General features: G+C 35.2%; 1 protein-coding gene and 1 long non-coding RNA gene across 2 annotated transcripts in view; one reads left to right on the top strand and one right to left on the bottom strand.

Moving 5' to 3' along the window:
- The window catches only part of FSIP2 (fibrous sheath interacting protein 2), a 128,633-nt gene extending 118,112 nt beyond the window's left edge, over nt 1-10,521 (bottom strand). The window contains 7 exon segments of the mRNA XM_060151394.1: nt 2,403-2,513; nt 2,992-3,133; nt 4,220-4,359; nt 5,617-5,706; nt 6,398-6,559; nt 9,962-10,087; nt 10,423-10,521. Coding sequence (XP_060007377.1) covers nt 2,403-2,513; nt 2,992-3,133; nt 4,220-4,359; nt 5,617-5,706; nt 6,398-6,559; nt 9,962-10,087; nt 10,423-10,521 — 870 coding nt within the window.
- The window catches only part of LOC132521728 (uncharacterized), a 134,046-nt gene continuing 122,365 nt past the window's right edge, over nt 10,374-22,054 (top strand). The window contains exons 1-2 of the long non-coding RNA XR_009540946.1: nt 10,374-10,509; nt 13,117-13,182. This is a non-coding gene — a long non-coding RNA (uncharacterized LOC132521728). The remainder of the gene's footprint in view (nt 10,510-13,116; nt 13,183-22,054) is intronic.

Genomic DNA, 22,054 nt, shown 5'->3' on the forward strand with positions numbered 1-22,054 from the left:
ACAAATGAATTGAAAACCTCTATTAAAACATGATTCAAAAATGACAATTTAGAATAGCTGCATTGGAAATATCAATAATTCAAATAGCTCTGCCATTAAGATGCCTCAGGTAGCCTGTGGTGTTACCATACTTACCATCAGTGGTCACGTTTAATGGACACTCCCAGTGCCATAATTTGATCCACTGCACTAGATGTCACTAAAATTGGCCAAGACTCCTTGAAAAGCAAATGTAATCATGCAAAAATTAAGAGGAAACCTAGGGCACGTTGTTGCTACATGTAAAAGAGTGAAATTAGAACACTCTCTAACATGGTACACAAAAATAAACTCAAAATGTATCAAAGACCTAAATGTAAGTTCGTACATTATAAAACTCTTAGGGGAAATCATAGGCAGAACACTCTTTGACATAAATTGCAGCAATATCTTTTTGATCCACCTCCTAGAATAATGAAAATAAAAACAAAAATAAACAAATGGGACCTAATTAAACGCTTCTGCACAGCAAAGGAAACCATAAATAAAATGAATAGACAAACCTCATAATGGGAGAAAATATTTGCAGATGAAGTGACTGACAAGGGATTAACCTCCAAAATATACAAACAGTTCATTCAGTTCTATGTCAAAACAAAGAAACAACCCAATCAAAAAATAGGCAGAAGATCTAAATAGACATTTCTCCAAAGAAGACATATATATGGCCAAAAAGCACATGAAAAGATGCTCAACATCACTAATTATCAGAGAAATGCAAATCAAAACTACAATGAGATATGACCTCACACTGGTCAGAATGGCCAACAAAAAGTCTACAAACAATAAATGCTGGAGAATAGAACTATGATTCTATTTTTGATCCAGCAATCCAATATGATCCAGTAATCCCCCTCCTGGCCACATATCCAGAGAAAACTATAATCTAAAAGAATACATGCACCCCAGTGTGCACTGCAGCACTATTTACAGTAGACAAAACAGGGAAGCAACCTAAACATCCATCGACAGAGGAATGGATAAAGAAGATGTGGTACATATATACAATAGAATATTACTCTGCCATAAAAAATGAAATAATGCCATTTGCAGCAACATGGATGGACCTAGAGATTATCATACTAAGTCAGAAAGAGAAAGACAAATATCATGAGATATAACTCATACGTGGAATCTAATTTTAAAAAATAAGAAACAAATGAACTTATTTACAAAACAGAAACAGACCTACAGATATCGAAAACAAACTTATGGGTAACCAAAGGGGAAACGTGGTGGGGGAAGGGATAAATGAGAAGCTTGGGATGAATACACACACACTACTATATATAGGATAGATAACCAACAAGGACCTACTGTATAGCACAGGGTACTCTACTCAATATTCTGTGATAACTTATATGAGAAAATAATCTAAAAAAGAATGAATATAGGTACATGTATAACTGAATCACTTTGCTGTACACCTGAAAACTAACAATGTTGTAAATCAACTATACTCCAATAAAAAAGTGGTGAAAAATTAAATACTAGAAAATAATAATTATAGTAAATTAGAATAAGCTGAGCTTGCCATATGGGTAATGAGTCCCTGATAATACTTAAAGGTACATGTATGAAGGGTAGAATAAAAGATTACCAACATATTTCAATTTCCAATATTTAAAAAATTATATAGCAGTAGATAGCAGTATGACCAAATTATGTAAATCTTACACTTACATATCGGTTTCTCAACAACATACTACCTAAAATAATCATTTAGATTAGATTATTTTAGGTTAATACTTATTGACATGAAGAGTTGTCAATGTTATTTTGTTAAATGAAAAAGCAGTCTACAAAACAGCCTATAAGGAACAATAACATGTATTTATTGCAATATATAAATATTCATAGACATATTATGCAATGTATGTGTATGTAGTTGTGTGTGTATGTATACCAATAAATAGGGTGGTGCTGGGATTACAAATGAATTTTCTTTCTCTTTATACTGATTTATACTCTGAATCATAAAATATTACATATTATTTAAGGTTCAAAACAGTTACTCTAAAAAAATTAACTGATGGGGAAAAACTGAGAACTTTCTCCAAGAAATTCTGATTCTAAGAAAAACAATCAGTTATGTCATTGTTTTCTATAGGAATTACAAGTGTAGTTTATGGTGTGAGATAAAGTCAAAAGTAGTTATATCAAAAAACAGAGAAGTACTTTTTATATTATAGTTGCAATATGACCAAAATATAGCAAAAATTTTTATAACTTTCAGTTCTGTGTAATACAAATCATTTGGGGTAACTATTCTATCGTCTCACAAAGTGAACTACATTCAAAAATCAAAACTATCAAAAGTTTGTCCTCAAACAGCCCCAATTAGAGGTTAAAGCTCACCCTACCTTTCTGTCACTCTCTTCTCTGTTTTTACGCCGTTGTTCCTCTATCCTAGCTTCTCTTTTAGCATCTTCTCCGATCCTTGTTAGAAGTAACATCTCTTTTGCCTTCCATTCCTAAAGAGCACGATGTTACTGTATTCAGGATGTATTCACAATAAGCCAACAATCAAGTTAGAACAAGTCAAGAGCCTAACAGAAATCAGGTCAAGTGTAACTGAAGTCATACATTGGCTTTAGAATGCGCTTCCTTCACTGCACTCCTATTAGGAATGCAGGGATGGTTATTTTTAACTAAAGCTAAATTTAAAATTTTTGCCTCTCCACACTGAGGGCTATAGGAGAGTTAAACAGTATCTAGTAACTTTCACCATCATCACTTTAAGAGCAGATATTAGCTCATATATGTAGTTTGTGGTGTCATCCTCATTTTATGTAACAACATGCATACCATAGCTGTGAACAAAGATCAATGTGGGTAAAATGCTTAGACTTGAAATGACTTCAAGAAGTATGATGGACAGCTCAAATTATTTACAAATGAAATAACTGTACACAATTTTTCTCTCAATATTTTAAATTTGTTGTCTCTCACCTCTTCAATTTTTCTACGAAGATCAAGTTTTCTTCTTGTGTGTTCTCGCTGTTGTCTTTCTTCTCTATCCATCCGTATTAGGCGTTGTTCTTCTGCTGTGCGCTCAAGATGTTCTAATTCCCTACTTATCGTATCCAAATATCTAAGTAAAAATGCAAATGTAAGTGAAGGTGAATTGAGAGTTTTCCTTATTATGGCATCATCTGCTTTGATATTCCCAAACTACCTCCTTTCTTGCTTTTTATTTCTTGAGCTACAGGAATTTTACTGTTTTTCTATCAGCTCTGTTCATGGACTTTAACCCAGCCTGACCCATGAACTCACCATATTTTATTCATTATACAGATCTCCCTACTATATATATAAGAATCTGTTGTTATGGCCAAGACAATGATAAAATGTGGAGCAGACTGATTAAAAACATTTTGTACAGTACATATTCACAATAGACTTAGGAATATGAGTTTGCAAAGAAGACTGAAATAACTGAAACACTAACTTCAAATCTGGAAAAATTCAGATTTGAATTTCCTTAGAAAGATGTGTGTTGAGCCCCCTTGTAATTTATAAGGCCTTGAACAAATCTTCCATCTATAGTCTGGGTCTCTGGTATGTCAATCTGTATTATGGAACTACCATGGAACATAAAATCAGGTAATGCAGCTTAATTTCTCACCTTAATGGAGGAGGAGGAAAGAACTATAGTAAGAAATGGTCTTGACCATGGAAAGGTAATGATTGAATGTAAGTAGATAATATCTAAAGAGCTTGCAGGGGTTTTTTTTGAGATAATGCATGTTTATATTAGTATTAAAGTTATACCAAACTCCTTTATTGACTTTGCATTAATTTTCTCAAACTTAATGCTGTCAGAGCTTAAAGAAGATCCATAAAAAACTATTATTAGAGGCATGTGCTAAAGATACTTTCCCACCATCTCCTACTATAGGAAGGATTTTGGATTTGATTAATTCTTCAGTTATCAGCTTGGATTACCTCTTGAACTCCCAGAAACTCTATCTTCTCTAGTAGAAACTCATCTTTAGCCTTGGCACCCAAGTTTCCAATTCCTGTACTTCTTGATCTCCCTTCCTCTCCATACTGAAAGAGTGGAGTTAAATAGCATCCAGTACTTTAAAAAATTTCCTACCTTCAATTATTTGTAGTATTTTCCAACTTATTTGGGTCCACATTATATATATAAAATATGCATTAACTTCAATCTCACCTGTGCCTTATTAATCGTTCCTGGTCCTTAATAGATGGGGTGCCCTCCTGTAACAACCAATTTTGGAACTGTGCAACATCAGAACGTCCACGTATTTGATTGTCTTCCTGTAGTTTACTTACTTGTTTTGCAAGTATTTTCTATTAAGAAAAAGTGTGTATCATATATATGTATATGTGTGTACATATATATATATAAATTTTTTTAAACATTTCCCAGAAAACTGTCATTTGATATGTCTTTTCATATTTAGCGTTTAGTAAAATTCCCATACTTTGTAAATAACTAATATTGTTTAACTGTATTTAAATCTTTTTTTTAAAAGATTTTTTCGATGTGGACCATTTTTAAAGTCTTTACTGAATTTGTTACAATATTGTTTTTGTTTTTTGTTTTTAGTTTTTTGGCCCTGAGGCATGTGGGATCCTAGCTCCCGGACCAGGGATTGAACGCACACCCCCTGCATTGGAAGGTGAAGTCTTAACCACTGGACTGCCAGGGAAGTCCCTAACTGCATTTAAATCTATTTTGAATCCACTGCAGACATGGACAACTGAACCAAAGTAAAGATTTCTCTCTCTGAAAATAAAAGATAAATATTTCAGCTTATTTTTCTACCCATTCTGAAGAAATTTTAAAAAATGGAAGAAGCAGAGGAGAAACTGTAGGCACAGAGGAGGAAATGGGGGGAAATATAGAACACTTAAAAGTACTGGGGAGTAATCCTCATTTCTATACAACTCTCTTGACCTTACAACATAAACTTGTAAGAGTACATATATGAGCACCTTTCTCATTTTTACCCAACTCTCTTGACTCTAACGCCTGAATTCACTCACGCAGGCACACATGTGCACACACTCTCACATGAACTTTGAGTGAAAATGTGAAAGGAAGTCACTAACTTTACCCACTCACTCTATACCAATCATTCCAGTTCACCTTTAAGGACATTTTTTACTGTATGAACACAGCTACATGTGTGTGGGTACAAACATACAGTGTACATGTTCTTTGAGTCACCTTTAGGATGTTATAACTATTCATACTGTTCCTCTCCTGTTACTTAAGCTGTTTTGGTTTCCAGCTTAAGAATCTTGCTACTACAATGGACTCTTCCCATTGGTCCCAGCTCACGTAGAAGGGACACATCTGAGTAGCAATTTAATTACTAAATTTTGTCAGCTACCACTGGCATATTAATAGATGATTTGGTCCCTTTCCTTCTCTTGGCACAAAATAGGAACCTCAAAATATTATTTACTACTGCTCTAAATTTTTACTTGGAAAAATTAAGTTATCAAAATTCAAAGTAAAATATTATAAGAAAATACTTTGTATACAAATCTTTCCTCCAAACTCTATGTAAAAAAAACAAATTTAAGTATTTAACTTACTTGTTCTCTTATATAGTTTCTTTCAAAGTCTAATTTTAAACTGGTAAGATATTGCCTGTACTTATTCAATTCCCTCAAGGTACATACAATCTAAAAAAAAACACACAAAACAAGAATAACAACAAAAATATATAAATACAAATATTTTAAAATCAAAGCAATTACTTTCCAGAGCAAAAATAACTTTTTGATATCGAGTAATAAATTGCTAACAATTTTGTAAGTAATATCTCTCTAAAATTGTTAATCAATAGGAAACTGCTATCCAAGTAACATTACTTTATTAATATGACTTATGCCATGATAAGGAATTGAGTACACACAATTGGAGCTATTAAAAAATACCAACGTAATAATGTTCAACCCCAATAAGAATAGAGTCTATCAGGACTCTATCGGGCTGATTTTGCTAGATTCTTATTTTGTCTAAAGTTTTTAAAAAGTGTATGGGACATAATCCTTGACAAGCATACATGCCATCAGAAACAGAGAAAGAGGACTATGATACAGTTGGGAAAATTATTTGTATATCCTCAAATTATTTGGTAATCATCTTTTGATATAACAAAGAAAAAACGTAAATGAGGAAGTAGTTTCACTTAGAAAACAACTGCTGTCTGACTTCCTTTGATCCAAATACTGAATAATTTATGGACTTTTCCATTAAGTATCTCTTATGACAAAGTTAAAGGTGATACAGGTCACCCAGTGAGGTACAGAAGCAAGCTTATACCAAGTCTTGGAGGTTTTCAATGATTAAAAGAAATTATCTTCAACTCACTCTATTATTGCTGGTGATGTAGCCGCCTTTCTTTAATCTCCTCAAGATGTCTTTACGGTTATGGTAGGCTCTTAAATGTGGATCATGGAGACTTTTATATTGGTTTTCCAAAAGTCGACAGTAAGGATCAGTCAGGTTAAAACCATAAGAAGGTCGGAAAAGCTGCAAACATGGATTTAAACATAAATTAATGAATTTTACTTTTAATATCAACCTATTAAAATACCAGATTGTTCACTGAAAATAAAGTATGCAAGAAGAATGTGAAGTGGGGAAAAACCAGCAATAGAAGAATTTGGAATGGGCAATGTTAATTTCTTATCCCTACCTCTTTTCTTCACTGACCTGAATTATTCTAAAAATCCACCCTCACTCAATTAATCCACCCCCCCACCCCAATCTCCATCAGCTCCTGACCCAAAGCTAGAAAACGGAGGAGGAAAGGAAAAGAAAGGGAATAGGATAAAATTTGTTTTTAATGTATAAAACTAATACTAAGATTCTCCCTTTTCTTCCTCCCTCTTCCAGATCAAGGCACTGCATTAGAAGGATAAAGGGATAATATCAATTATCATGATTATATCTCAATAATCTGAAAATGAAGGAAAACAGAAAATCTTTCACAAAAATTCATTGAAACAACTCTGACAAAAAATAGAAGTAAAACTCAGATGTTAAAGATGATGAATTAAAGAGTTACTGTATTTTCAGTTCTTATCTAATACAAGAAACCCAATGATTTCTGAGCACTAGAGTCAGGAAAAAATTCAAGGTCTATATTATACAGTTCAACATATTGAAGAACCAATTATAAAGGATATTGATAGGGATTGAGGTTTCTCCATATGTGTAAAGACCAAATACAACCTTATGAAGTAGTCATTAACATATAAAAGAAGGAAAACATCAGCTAATAGTCATAATGCTATATCTGTTACTTTAGAGGAAGCAGATGAATTATTTAATCTCATCTGTAAGTTAAAACATTACAGAGTGAGGGGGTTTAAAATTTGGGGGGGGGATGTGAGTACTTAGTCCATTTTTCAAAAATTTTTCAATAGCAGGATGGTGATAATGGGTAATGGGAGAACCTCTGAAAGGGAAAAAGTAGAGGATGGAAGCAGGTGTGGAAGTCACCCGAATGTTGTCTTTGCATCCTATCTTTGTGCTTTCCTTTAGGTTTTCTTGGCCAGAACAACAGAAATTTTAGTCTAAAGTGATGTCAAAGCAGGAATTGCCTCAAGTGAAAGGCAGTTGGGAGATGTGGCAAACCTGAGAGCACGTGCCCTGTCTGCAGGCATCTAATTCAATTTATATGACCCCACACATTGTGCATCAATCCAGAACTGTCTGGAGGTACCAATTTGTGCTCAGTCTGTGTTCTGTCTGGCGGTAGCCACCTCAGTCAGATTCTGAACACTAAGGAGCCTGGGTTGGGACCCTAAAAAGAACTCCCTCAAGGTAAGTATGAGGATTCTTCTTATGTGGACAAAAGGGGAGACTGGGGAACCTGATAGGATGCTAGTGTTCCTTATCCATTTAAAAGCTTCCTGGTAAGTTTCTGACCACTTGCTTAATACCAGACTTTAATCTCTTCCAAGCGGTCTAAGTTGTAAAGTAGAATTCCCTAATTACCAAAGCTTCCCTGAGAAGGCAAGAAAAAAAAAAGGGAATTCTATAGGGCAATGTCTTAAATTCAGTGAGACCAGATAAAAAGTTCATATCTTTCTTGTAAGGGAAATAGTCAAAAATCATGAGTCAAGGAGTAGATTGTTTCTTTTAGATGTTGATGTTTAGCTGTCAACTTCCTTTAGATGTTGAATTTTAGCTTTGATGGCCTATGTTTCTCAAAACCAGCCCTGGACTAGTGACCTGTAAACAAACACCTTTCATATTGGGTTGCCCCAAAAGTTCGTTCGGGTTTTTCAGTAACATCTTACCGAAAAACCTGAATGAACTTTTTGGGCAACCCAATACAAACCCATTTATTAGTGTTAGGGTAACCCATCTGTTGTCAATTAAAATAATTGGAAAGAAACAACTAAAAGTGTAAATATAAAGCACTACTTCATTGAGGAGATTGATATCCTTCTTTTTCTTTCAGTACAAAGTCAGTCTTCAGGGAAATTGGGCCTAATTATGATTAAATGAAGAGTCTGGGGGAAAATGAATGTAATAAAGAACAGAGAACATCTTTTTAAAAAGTAGTTGACAAGTGAATTATTATTTGACAGAGAAAATGGTAATATAGTAAACAATATTTGAGGAAGCAGACAGAAGACAGGGCTAAGTTTACATAATAAAAAGGAGTGATATAGGTTTCAAGCATGCTTTAGGAAAGCTGGTTTGTGTGTATATGACTTAGTCAAATTGTGTGAGGTTGGCATATTTTTAGTTAACTTGCTGTATTCTAGTAGAAGAGACTTTTTTTTAAAAAGGGAAGTTATGTATTTTCCATAAACAAAATTTACTTTAAGAAATCATGTTTATTAGGCAAGTATCAAATATGAAGGGCCCCTACTCATTTCTGATGACATCATAAATACTAGATGAGTAAGGGGGTAACTCAGAATTCTTCCTTGTAGAATTTTTGCAATACGGATCAAAGCAACTGCTCAAAAAGAATGTATTGAACCTCCTTTAGTGTTAAGTACTGAATCAAGGAATGGGGAGGTTTGAGAGAGGGGGTCACACTGAGGACTAAAAACATGAAAGAGTTTGAGGGCAGTATACACTATAACCCAGTAAGATTTAAATTATAAAATTATAGTGTTGAGTAAAATTATACAAACCAAGGGCAATGCAAATTATAAGGAAATATAAGCTATGGTTAAGAAGGAATCTTGAAAGATGGCCCAAATTCACAGTTGGGGAGAAGAGCAAAGGGTATGCCAGGTTTGGGAGGCAAGGTGAACAAAGTCACAGAAGTATTAACATGGTCTGTGTGAGTAGGTATAAAAGACCTCAACTAGAAAAAGCAGAGGTTGTGCACTGGAGAAAAGACTGGATAGGGAGGCTGGGGCAAATCATGGAGTCTCCTCAGGGAGACAGAGCCTTGTTTTCCTAAAGTCAGGTTAAAGGACTAAACACTTTAATTCATTTCAACTCTACTTTTTTTCACACTTTGTGTGTGAAACAGAATTCAGCTCAAAACAAAGAGAGGTGTTCTGTAATGAGAATTCTGTCCAAGCTATTATTGGTTAAAATCATAACATATAATTAAATGCCAGCCAGTACAGATAACCTTCCACCTTTCGACCAAACATTTCTAAGTGAATTAAATCTCAATAAATAGGTATAAGTGAAGTGTTATTATAAAGTTAATTTATGGAATCATATTAAGACAGAACTAAGAATCTAAACTTTCTAGCCCATGATTCTGTCCAAATCATACTAGATGAAGTTGCTTGGTACGCATCCTAAACAATACCTTAGGATAGGATAGGTACGCAACATTAGTGCAAATTCCCTCAATGCACTTCGCCTGATGTAGCTAGCGCCTGAATTTAACAGCAGTCGAAAAGGATAAAGAAACCAACGTAAGCCAATTAAACATCACTTTACCTTTTCACTTAATTTCGTGGTATAGTATAAAGGGTTGCTTCCTGGGATCACAGGCAGCTTCACCCCAAGAGGCAGATCCAGTAGTTGAGCCGCTCCGATCCCCGGAAAGTGGGTTTTGTGCGCGACCTGTCAGGTACAATTGGAGAGTTTTGTCTTTCCTTTAGGTATGTTAGTTTAGGCCAACCTACTGTTACTCCAACCTAAGGAACGGAAGGGTCCAGCCCTGCCAGACAGCCGGAAAGACCTCCGCTTCCGGGTTACCAGCTCCCTCCCACCGCGCCAGTTGCGGCCGGTGCCGCCCAAGCCCTGCCATCTGCCGCGCCGCACGAGGGCGCCAGAAACTGGACGGTTACGGTCCACAGGGATCGCACGTGACCGTCCGCGGCACCGCCCCACCACCGCGCCCAGCAGGCCTGAGGCCTGGTAGAGGACAAGGACGACCGGTCTTCGCTGACACTCACGTTTCCGCACTGCTGGCTGTCCGCGGCCACGCCGCTGGCGGCCGTCTTGGTAGCAGCGACATTGGCAGCCTTGGAGCAGGCGCTGAGGTACAACTCCATAGCCGGCCTGGGCCCCTCTGCGCCTCTGCCGCCCTCCCCTCTCGCTTCCCCTCGCACCCCTTTCCCGTCGTTGTCCCTCAGTCCCCACCGGGCCGGAATGGCCGGTACCCCGAGTTCCGGCTGCCCACCCTCGCGGCGTCACAGGCTCCGAATGTGCGGGCGCAGCAACAGCAGTGCCCTCCGCGAGGGCCGGTCCCTTGCGCCGGAGGCCTGGGCGCCTCAGAGCTGGGGAAATCGGTACTAGGGGCTTGGTCCCAGCGCGCCAAGGTCGAAATATCTTTTCTCTCTGAACCCTACAGCCCTCAGTCAAACCAACTCAGAATCAAAATGTATAAAGCTTTGCTGGCGTGTCAGCTGGCTAATTTCTCCTGGCCTCCGAGAAGGTTTGGTTCCATGCAGAAAACAAACAAAAAAGAGTGACTGTGCAGCCCATTCTAGGGCCAGAGGCCTGGCTTTCTACATGCCCCGCCCCCCCCACCCCCCTTGCAGACTTGACCATACCACATCCCCAGGTTCCCATAACCTTGCCCCACCCCACTCCAGGTCCCACAGGACGTACCGTCCTCCGACCCCCCTCTAGTCTTCCTCTTTCATTTATAGCTCTCTTCTCTCTCTCTCCCAATCCCTCCTCGCCAACTCTCCACCTCTCTTGCTCTTCTCCTATATGCCTCTTTCTCCTCTCAACCATCCAGCCAAAATTTATAAAGTGCCTGACACCTTTGGGCCAGTCATCTGAGCTGGGTACTAAAGGATACAGTGATGAGAAAAAAAATATGGTCCCTTTCTTCAAGGAGCTAACTAGACTGTGAGTACTTTGAGGGCAGAGACTGTATCTGATGTCAGGAATTTGGACTTAGTCTCTTAGATTCCTTGGCACACTCTTATCCTCTTACTTTGGGGTCATTAGTAACAATACCTACCATTTACTGAGAATTTGCTAACTCCAGATTCTGTGCTAAACACTCTCTACATTAACCTTTATAACAGCCTTGTCAAGAAATACCTCATTTTTTTCAAAGATTAAAGAAGAATAACAATCACTATTAAATAGTGGCCCCAGAGGCAGTTTCTTAAATCCGTACACTGTACTTTTACATCTGCTCTATTTGTTTTAATGCCATGCAGTTGCTTAGGACTCCTAAATTTGAACGGATGTCTCACAATCATCTCAAATTTAATATATTCAAATCTCAACCGACACCTTCCACCATAGAACAAAACAAAGACCCTATTCTTCCTGCATTTCCCATCTCAGTGACAGTGTCAGTATCTACCCAAACCAGAAGGTGAGAAATTCTAGATACTTCCCCTTCTGAGCCTGCTGATTCAAGACTGACTGTGTCTTTGCTGTGCTGTTTCCTCTGCCTGACAGCCCTTTGCACTTCATTGCTTGGCTAATTGCAATCAGCCTTTAAGACTGCTTAAGTATTCTCTCCTCTAGGAAGCCTTTCTGACATTTCTAAGCTTTTTCAAATTATCTTCCTCTGTGCTTCCCTCTGTTTTAGCACTTTTCCCAATACATCAAAAATGTCTCTTTATCTGTCACTCTCCCTTTAATAGAATGGAAACTCCTTGAAAGCAGGTATTTGCTTATTCAATTTTATATGTACAGTACTTGGCATAGTACCTAGCAAGCATTTAGTGAGTCCTAAGTATATTTTTGTTGCTACATACTAATGATGGCCCTACCCACACAATAGCAATAGCAAAAATCTTTTTCTATGGAATGCTTTTAGCAGGACTTTCCTAAATTGTCTAGAATTGCTTATGGTAAACAAACTGGAATATAAAGATTTATGGATAATGGTTGGTTGGAAAATGTTATATAATCTGCGTAACCCAATATAAAATATAAATGTCTTATAATCTAACTGGCTCCTTCTATCAAAGTGAAGTAATGCATTCCTCACAAAAACCTCATCTGTTAACTTGGGCCAGAGTGCATCTGATGTGGTGTAGTAGGACTTGGAGAACTGTGCTAGAGGTCTTGGACCTTTTTTTAAATGTTACCTGTGCCTTATGATTACATATATCCTTGAAATTATTAGTAAAGCTTGATACTGGGTATGAGTCCCTTGAATCTGAATTATCAAGCTAATCCTTTATGTTATCTTAAATTCCAAGATGCATTGATTTCTATGATAGCCCTTCTCAGCTTTCATCCTATTGATTGATTTAGTCATTTGATGTCCCTCAGAAGACATAAGATGAAGAATTTTATATTGGTAAAGTAATAACATATGTGGGTAAAAATCTGAAGACTAAAATTAATTTGCCCTTATTCTCAGATCCCAAGACTCTCAACCCAGAAGCAACTACTGATATAGTCTGTGTATTGTTATGTACATGCAGACATATCTTATGAAGCATTTAGTGTTCATTTTTACTGAACAATGTCTTGAAGATCATTCCATATGAACAACCGTGATTTAATTTAGTTTTTAACTACACATGTATAGTGTGTAATTACCATAATTTATTCAACTAGTCTTAGATTTATGAATTTTTATTTTCTTCTGTTACAAAAATTCTGTAATAAGCATCCTTTTAAATAGATTCCTAGATTAAAGGGTATGTTGTTTTTTTTTCTTACAGATATTGTCATGTTTCCCTCAAAGCAGTTATACTAATTCATCCTACCACAAACAGAGATTTGGTAAGGTACGTGCCTGATGTTATTGTCTTCTTTCTGTCCTGAGTAGATATTTCTCATAGGTTGTGGTTTCAAGTAACGGCTAAAACTAGTTTTTATAATTCTTTTTTGTTTCAGAGACAATATAGATACTTTTCCCTCAATTTTCATGCTCTTTTTTTTTTCACTCTTGTATTTTGAAACCTTTACTCTGCTAACTTTAAGCAAAATCACTGGATAATTTTCTGTTAATGTATTTAAAGTTATATAAGCTTAGGGAATGAATAAAAGGAAAGTAGTGGCCAAATTGCTTATTATGGACTAACCGGCAAAATATATTTTTTGTCTCCTTTAAAAATTAAAGCAACATTTAGTAATCATAATAAACATATGTGTATATTTAGCCCAAAATATATCACAAATTAAAAATAAGCTTGAACTTGTCAGCCTGTGTACAAAAGGGTTAATACACTACACCTGAGCCTGCTATCTTTTTAGAGACGCCTGCTTGCAAGATTCTCTCATGACTAGCATCTGGGAACTTGGCAGTTGAACCACTCACAAACTGATTACATGGGTTCACTGTTCCTAGACTGTAAAGACAGTGTTTATGCTGGGACACATGCTTTCTATCTGGGCGTCTGGGATTTTGATATGTGCTAGGGAGCAGGTGCTATCTAATCATCCACCATAAAAACCTTGGGCTCTGTTATGGGCTGAATTGTGTTCCCCTAAAATTCCTATGTAGAAATCCGAACCCTCAGTACCTGAGAATGTCGCCATATTTGGAGGGAGGGCCTTTAAATAGGTGATTAAGTTAAAATGAGATCATCAGAATAGGCCCTAATCTAATATGACTGATATCCTTATCAGAATGGGAGGTTAGGATATAGACAGGCACAGAGGGACGATCATATGAAGACATGGGTCTGTCTCATCACGATAAAATGAAAATTCTTCAGGGAAGATTTGTCTGTCTTGTTCAATGTACTCTTCAATAACTAGATCAGTGCTCAGTAATTACTATTAAATAGAAAAGACAGTAGGAGGTAATCAATAAACACCATTTCAGTAAATAAGTAAATTTAAGAAAAGAGAAAATTTTTTTTCTTGGTTATTGCTTAAAAGGACATTACCAGTGTTTACTTCAGGATATTTATGCTTTTGTTTTCATTTTATTTTATTGCATCCATTTCTGAGCAATGATCTTTCTAATTGACACTATCTTCTTTAGATAGCATCCCACATTTTTAATCCCTAAATTATTGTTTTCCTACACAGTGTTAAGAACATGAGCTATGGACCTGGAGATTATCATAGTAAGTGAAGTAAGTCAGACAGAGAAAGACAAATATCATATGATATCGCTTACATGCAGAATCTAAAATGAATGATACAAATGAATTTATTTACAAAACAGAAACAGACTCACAGACTTAGAAAATAAACTTATGGTTACCAAAGGAGAAAGGTGCGGGGGTGGGAGGGGTGGCAAAGGATAAATTGGGAGTATGGGATTGATATATACACACTACTGTATTTAAAACATATAACAAGGACCTACTGTATAGCACAGGGAACTGTACTCGGTATTCTGTAATAACCTAAATGGGAAAAGAATTTGGAAAAGGATTGATATGTGTATAGCTGAATCACTGTGCTGTACACCTGAAACAACACTGTAAATCAGCTGTGCTCCAATATATATTTTAAAAAATGAGCTATAGGGTAGTAAAAAAAAAAAAAACTGTAATATCTTGTCATTCCTCTTTTTCTCTCATTTAATTATTTATTTAAAGAATAGATACATCATTAAATTATAGTAATAACTTTCTTGCATACTTCGACTGCATCAGAATATTTTAATTGCAATTGTTCGGCTTTCATACAGTGATACGTATAAAACCTATCAGTATCTGCAGATTAAACAAAGTTCAGGGGCTTACTGATCTGGGTAAAGGTATAGTTATTTTGTTAAATGGAGGATCAAAAACTGTTAGCTACTTGTGAAATTAACTCGGTGGATCAAGGCAATATTTTTAAAGATAAGCAAAAGAGAAAAGATAAAAAAATAGTTTTTCAGAATTAGCATGATTACTTTATGCAAATTTTCTTTAGTTATAGATTTATAATTGACATATTTTCCTTATATATGTGTGTATTATGAATTTAAGGAAGGACAGCCACAAAATAAAATCTAATAATAGATTATGAGCATTTATACTTCAATAAAAAGATTTTAAAACATGAAAATCCTTCAGAATATTAGAACAGAAAATGGTATCAGACATTTAAATGAATACTTTTATTTTACAAATAAAATCACAGGAAATTAGTAAAATGAAATCTTCCAAAATTACCAATAGATTAATGGGAAATTTAAGGTTGTAACTCAAGGCTTCTGTCAATTTTTCAAATCGTGGCACTTAAGAGAATATAATGCTTTATGCTGTTCGAGAATATAACTTTGGATCTGTTCTACTCAGACTGAAACTGGAATCAAGTTAAGATTAATTTTTTTTCAATAAGCATATTTGTTTTATACTAGGTGCAATCACCATAGAAATGTGGTTGTTCAACTTTGTTAAAAATATAGACATTCATTTAAATGTATAACCACAATTAGAGGCATTTATTAATTTAACTTTTTTATCCTTGTAATAATGAATTGAGAAATTTTTGTTAACATGGAATAATTATCACCTTTTCATGTAGTTGGTATCAAAACTATCCTAATATAAGTGTTCAGAATAAGCACCAGTTAAAAATATTACTATGTCCTATCGTCTTCTGTCAGTTGGTCATTTATATTAATGTTGCAGGGAATCACAGGGTTATTTCACAGGAGGCAGCTTATCAGTTGCAGGGCTTTTTGTTTGGTTGGTTAATTTTCACCTAATTAGTGAACAGTCTGAAAAAAACTTTTATCTTTAGTATGGTTTCAAAAGTAATGAAGGTGGGAATAAAAAAGACCTTAGAGGACATTGGTAGAAAAAAAAAAAAATCTCTCAATTCTTTTTCATTTGAGACTTTTGTCTTAATTTTACCTTGTCTGATATAGGAGCTCATTTCTGTTTTATTAGTGGTGGCATGACAGACATATGCATTCGCCTATTTCTTTATTGTAAATCATTCTGAATCACTTTTAGATTTATCTGTGACATACAGAAAACAGTTGGGTTTTGTTTTGTGGGACAATTTGAAATTTTTAAAATATTTAATAAACCCATTTTCACTTATTAACATAAATATATGTTCTACTGTCAAATTATTTTATGCTATATTTACTAAGATTCCTTTGGTGACTTTCTTGCTCCCTTTCTTGTTTAACTTTATTACTTAACTGCCCTATTAATGCTTCTAGATTTCTTTGATATCTTTAAACAGAAAGTACTAATAAAATTATTTTGAAATTATTAGGAGAGGTTTATATTGGAAAAGATCTTCAAATCATTAAGTCTGATTTGGAAATGGAATCCTTTGTGTTATCTCAGGGTTAATAACTTGTTCAAGGTTACAGAATTAGAAAGTGATTCCTCCTTCACTCCAGAACACACTATATATTAGTGTGTTCACAGGAATAAAATTTATCTTTGTCACACTAATTTAAAAAATTTCCAACAGGCTCTTGTACAAGGTAGTCCTAAGTTCACCTTTACCAACTCTTAACTGAATGAGCTATGAACCACAATTCCTTAATTCATAAAATGGCAATGATAATATCTATTTTAAATAATTATGTTATTACAAGGTGAAATAGCATATGTAAAGAAGCTGTGCAATCGTTTGTAGACAGTCCTAAATAGATGTTATTTTACACTTCTTCTTTATGTAATGTTTTCCTCTTCCCTTTATGGAAACAAGAATTATTGTGAGAACTTGAATAGATAATGCCTGCCTGTGATCCTAAGATTCAAATGCATATTCTGTGTCTTTGGGCAACTTTCACTTTCCTCATTAATTTTTTACTCAAATAATGCAGTTTTCTATAATTGAGTTTTATCAGATTTCATCAAAAATTACTTCAAAGATAGTATTTTCATCACATCTATTTGGAGATTATTTTATCACTAAGGAGGAAACTCTTACCAATGAATATCTGATTGTCCAAAGGTATTCAGATAACACATTTAAATTCCTACTTTATTTGCAGCTAATCATAAATAAGAACAGTTTTTGACCTTTGCTAATTATCATCTTTCTACCATTGCAAAATGCTAACATTGCAAAATCTTAGTCTCTATAACCATTATGCTTCATAAAATATATTTTAAAACCAAAATTATTTCTTTAACCTTCACGAAGTACAAGAATTTAAAAAAAATCTTTGTTTCGGTAACTCAAGTTTGTTAATTACCTGGTAAAGTTTCCGAAGACTTTTAGAGTGATAAAGGAAGCAGTCTACCTTTATAAATAAGAAGATTGTTACATTAATTAAAAGTTAATAAAGTCTAAGTTTTGCATGTAGAATATAGAAAATATGCTTTCACTGCTAACATTGGTACATTGTGCTTATTATAAATTACATCTCTTTAAATTGTTTTGAAGTGCTTAAATAACATGTCAGTAAGTTATCCTGTTCTTTAACTTAAAAAATGTGAATGTGGCAGTAAAGTTGGAAAACTTCAATGTGTAAAATATCAAAGTGGCTTCTCAGTTAACAAAACTGAGCCATTCAACTTTTATATGAGTGAGGGGTTAATAAAATGAATTAGAGCTTATACAAAAGCAGGAAAGGCTAGTATGAACATCTGAAATGCTACAGCTGGATGATCAGTGAGACAGTAACAACTAGAGCCTAAAGCACTAGAGCAAGAGGAAAAGCTGGTGTTCAAATAGAAATCCAGTTATGCGATGTGTCTAGCCAAAAGGTGGGAGCATGAAGAGAGAGCTCATGAAGAATTCTGCGAAGTCTGCCACAGTGGGACAGTGTGAGCTTGTAAAGTCATCTGCAGCTTCACTCTGATTAAGGCACTATGACTGTTCTCTGAAAACAATGGCTTTTGCTTCACTTCTCCCTTCCGTATCTCACACAAATTACTTTCATTGGCAAATTCTGACCTAGAGCTTACGGGGAAGAAGATTCCAGAAAAATTAGTTTTTATCCTTAGCAAGATTATGTTAGAGACAGGTATAGAAGAGATAATCTAGCACAGTTATAATGTTTTCTTTATATTTGATAAAATAAGCATTTATCTTCCTGTTTCTAGAACAATTGATCTTTTACGTGTATTATCATAAAATGAAATATAAACAGTTAAACAGTAAGTGATCAGAACTTTAATATGACACTCCGTGATTCCTTTCCAACTTTTCGCCCTGGATTTCTATCTTGTGTATAAAAACTCAGTCCAGGTTACAGCCTCTCTTTGAGTATGAATGTGCTAATCTTAAAATTCTGAGACATAAAATTTTAAAACTTTCCTTAAATACATGTTGAGCATCGCACACTGCTGTCAATTTGTGTTTTATCTTTTTGATATTTATTTTCAAAAGTATTATAACAGCTTCTTTAACTTATTAAAAGAAATAGAAGATTTCTGCTGGCTTAGTTCTGTCAGTCTTCTTGGAGCCACAAATTGCAATGAAGCTGACCAAACTGCATGAATTGGGGCTTGATTTCTTGTCTATTTAATTTTTTCTATTGAAGCATACTCTATATCCAGTAAAATGCAAAAATATTAAGCATATATCTCTATGAGTTTTACTAAATGAACTCACCTATATAACTGTCACCTAGATCAAGATCTAGAACATTATCAGTATACCAGAAGTCTATCAGTGATGTCTCCAAGCAAAATATTCTGACATATATCACTATAGATGAAATTTGAATGTTTTATATATTACATAAATAGAATCTAACGACATGTATCATTTGTGCTTGGTTTATTTTATTCAATATTATGTCTGGGAGATTCATTCATGTTGTTGCCTGTAGGAGCAGTTCATTGAATGGTATCCACTATATGGATATAGCAAACTGTACTTTTACATTTCATTATTGATGGGCATTTTGATTGTTTCTAGTTTGGAGATATTACAAATAATGATGCTACAAAAATTTTTGTACATGCTCTTTGATGCACAAGTATATGTATTTCTGGAATAGAATTGATGAGTGGTAGTATGAATATTTTCAGCTTTAGTAAATACTGCAAACTATTTTCCAAAGTGGATTTCTAATTTGCAGCCCCACCAGTAGGACAGAAAAGTTCTAGCTCTCCACATCATCACTAATAATTGGTATAATCAGTTGTTGTTATTTTGTTTTAGCCCTCTGGTAGTGGTTATCTAATTTTCATTTCTCTGGTGACTAATGATGCATATTTTCTCATGTGCCGTCTGTCATCTGTTTATCCTCTTTTGTGAAGTTTTTGACTTTGCTGGCATGTCTGCTTTTTTATTATTGATTTGTAGCAGTTTTTATGGACTTGCATATATCCTTTGTTGTTTTCACATATTGCAGATATCTGTCATTGAGGCCTAATTTTCACTTTTTTAATGTCTTTTGATGGTCAGAATCTTTTTTTAGTAATTGTATTTATTTATTTTTTGGCTGCGTTGGGTCTTCGTTGCTGCGTGCGGGCTTTCTCTAGTTGCAGCGAGTGGGGGCTACTCTTCATTGTGGTGTGCAGGCTTCTCATTGCGGTGGCTTCTCTTGTTTCAGAGCACAGGCTCTAGGCCTGCGGGCTTCAGTAGTTGCAGCATCTGGGCTCAGTAGTTGTGTCTCCCGGACTCCAGAGTGCAAGCTCAGTAGTTGTGGCACATGGGCTTAATTGCTCCGTGGCATTTGGGATCTTCCCGGACCAGGGCTCAAACCTGTGTCCCCTGCATTGGCAGGAGGATTCTTAACCACTGAGCAACCAGGGAAGTCCCAGAATCTCTTAATTTTTGACATATAATTTATCTTTTCTTTAATATTTTGTTTCTTATATACTTACTCATAAATTGTTGTCTATCCTAGGGTCTTGAAGATATTTGCCTGTGTTAACTTCTAAAAGCTTTATTGTTTTAACTTCCAAATTTAGTTTTATAATCTATCTGAATTGCTATTTGTGTGTTGTGGAGGAAAAGATGTATTTTTCACACAGATTCCAACTGATCCAGTACCATTTATTCAAAAAAGAACACCTTTCCTCATTTCAATGCAGTGTCACTTGGACGTAAACCAGGTGACAATAGGAGTCAGTATGTTTCTCTCTTTGCTCCATTGAGCTATTTGTCTTTCCTTGCACCTGTACCACATTCTCTTAATTACTCCAGATTTGCCTGTCATTGTACAACATCCAGCTTTCTTTATCATCTTCAAACCAATCTTAGATTTGTGGACCCTTTCCACTTATATATAAATTTTAGAATAAGTTTGTAAATTTCTACAAAAACAAAAATGTTCCATAATTTTGATTGGAATTGTGGGAGATATTTTAAGACTATATAGTATGTTTCTCAACACATTTTCATCCATGAGTGTTAGTATCCACTGAGGATAGTCGCCTGAAAAAATAGGACTGTTATGTTTACCAAATTTTTATTTGTTTCTGATTCTACAATTCATTCTATTTATGTAGAACTTCTTAATTGTGATTATACTGTAAAAATGATCTTTCCCTACTTTATTCATTCCCAATACTAGTTCCTGTTTGTTATTACTGCTTTTGAAACTTTTATTTTAAAAACCTAGACATTAAATGTGCTCGTAGCTTCCAGGTATTTTCATTAGACAGAGCTAAGATACACACACATGCACAAAGAGACCTATATCTATTTCTTTGTTTATTCATATCCATTTGTTAACACACAGTTCACACCAATTTATCTAAGTCCAATCAAATGCCACAGGCTTCATTCTTGTCTTCATCTTTCTCATGTTTTAATTCCCTGCTGGTATCCATTATCCTTAATAAGTTTACTTATTTTTTTCATGACCCCTTTGTTTAACCATTCCCCAATCCTGCCAGTTACTCCTACCTCAGTCATATTTGCCTCTTCTATCTTGGTCACCTTGATAAAATGAAAGAAAATGGAAAGAAATTGAAACAGTTTTCTTTTCTCTTTTTTGAAGAGAAAAGATAGAAGACAAAATGACAGGGAAGAAAAATAGATGAAGTGAGCAAGATGGAGGAAAAAGAGGTTCTCATTGATATCTCACCTCAGCAACAATAACTTGGCAACCATAAATGGGCAAAAGTGCCTTTGTAGGAGCTTTGGGATCTAGGTAGGAGTTGTGAAACTTCAGTGGAGTCCAAAACTTAGGAAATCCATTTTGAGAAGGCATGCCTGCACCCAAGAGGCTGACTTGCCAACTGTGGTCTCGATTAAAGACCCAGAAACAGCTCTGTACCCCTAAGGAGTAGGCTACAGCCCCATTAGCCATGGTCCTGTCACTAGCACTATTTACTAAGGGCCTGGGAGGAGTTGCTCACCAATGCAAGAGTGCATTGATCGTGAAGAAACAGGCAAATATGATACTGCCAAAGGAAACTTTTAAGCTTTAGTAACTTACCCTAAAGAAATGGAGTTCTACAAATTAACTGTTTTGAATTCTTTGTCAGATGTCTTAAGGAAACTTAATGAAAGGCAAGAGGTTGCAGATGGACAACTAAATAAAATCAGGAAAAAATGCACTAATAGAATGAGAAGTTTTATAAAGAAGTAGAAACCATAGAGCAAGAATTGAAGAATGCAATGAGCATCTAAATATAAAAAGCAAATATTAACAGAACTAAAGAGAGAAATAGACAGTAATATGATAATAGGGGATTTCAGTACCTTGCTTTCAATATTGGGTAGATCATCCAGACAGAAAATTAATGAGTAAACAGTGGCCCTGAATAACACTTTACACCAAATAGACCTAAAAGACATATATAGAACATTCTAGACAACAGCACCACCATA

This window comes from Lagenorhynchus albirostris, chromosome 6 (genome assembly GCF_949774975.1).
Source record: "Lagenorhynchus albirostris chromosome 6, mLagAlb1.1, whole genome shotgun sequence".
Lineage (NCBI taxonomy): Eukaryota > Metazoa > Chordata > Mammalia > Artiodactyla > Delphinidae > Lagenorhynchus > Lagenorhynchus albirostris.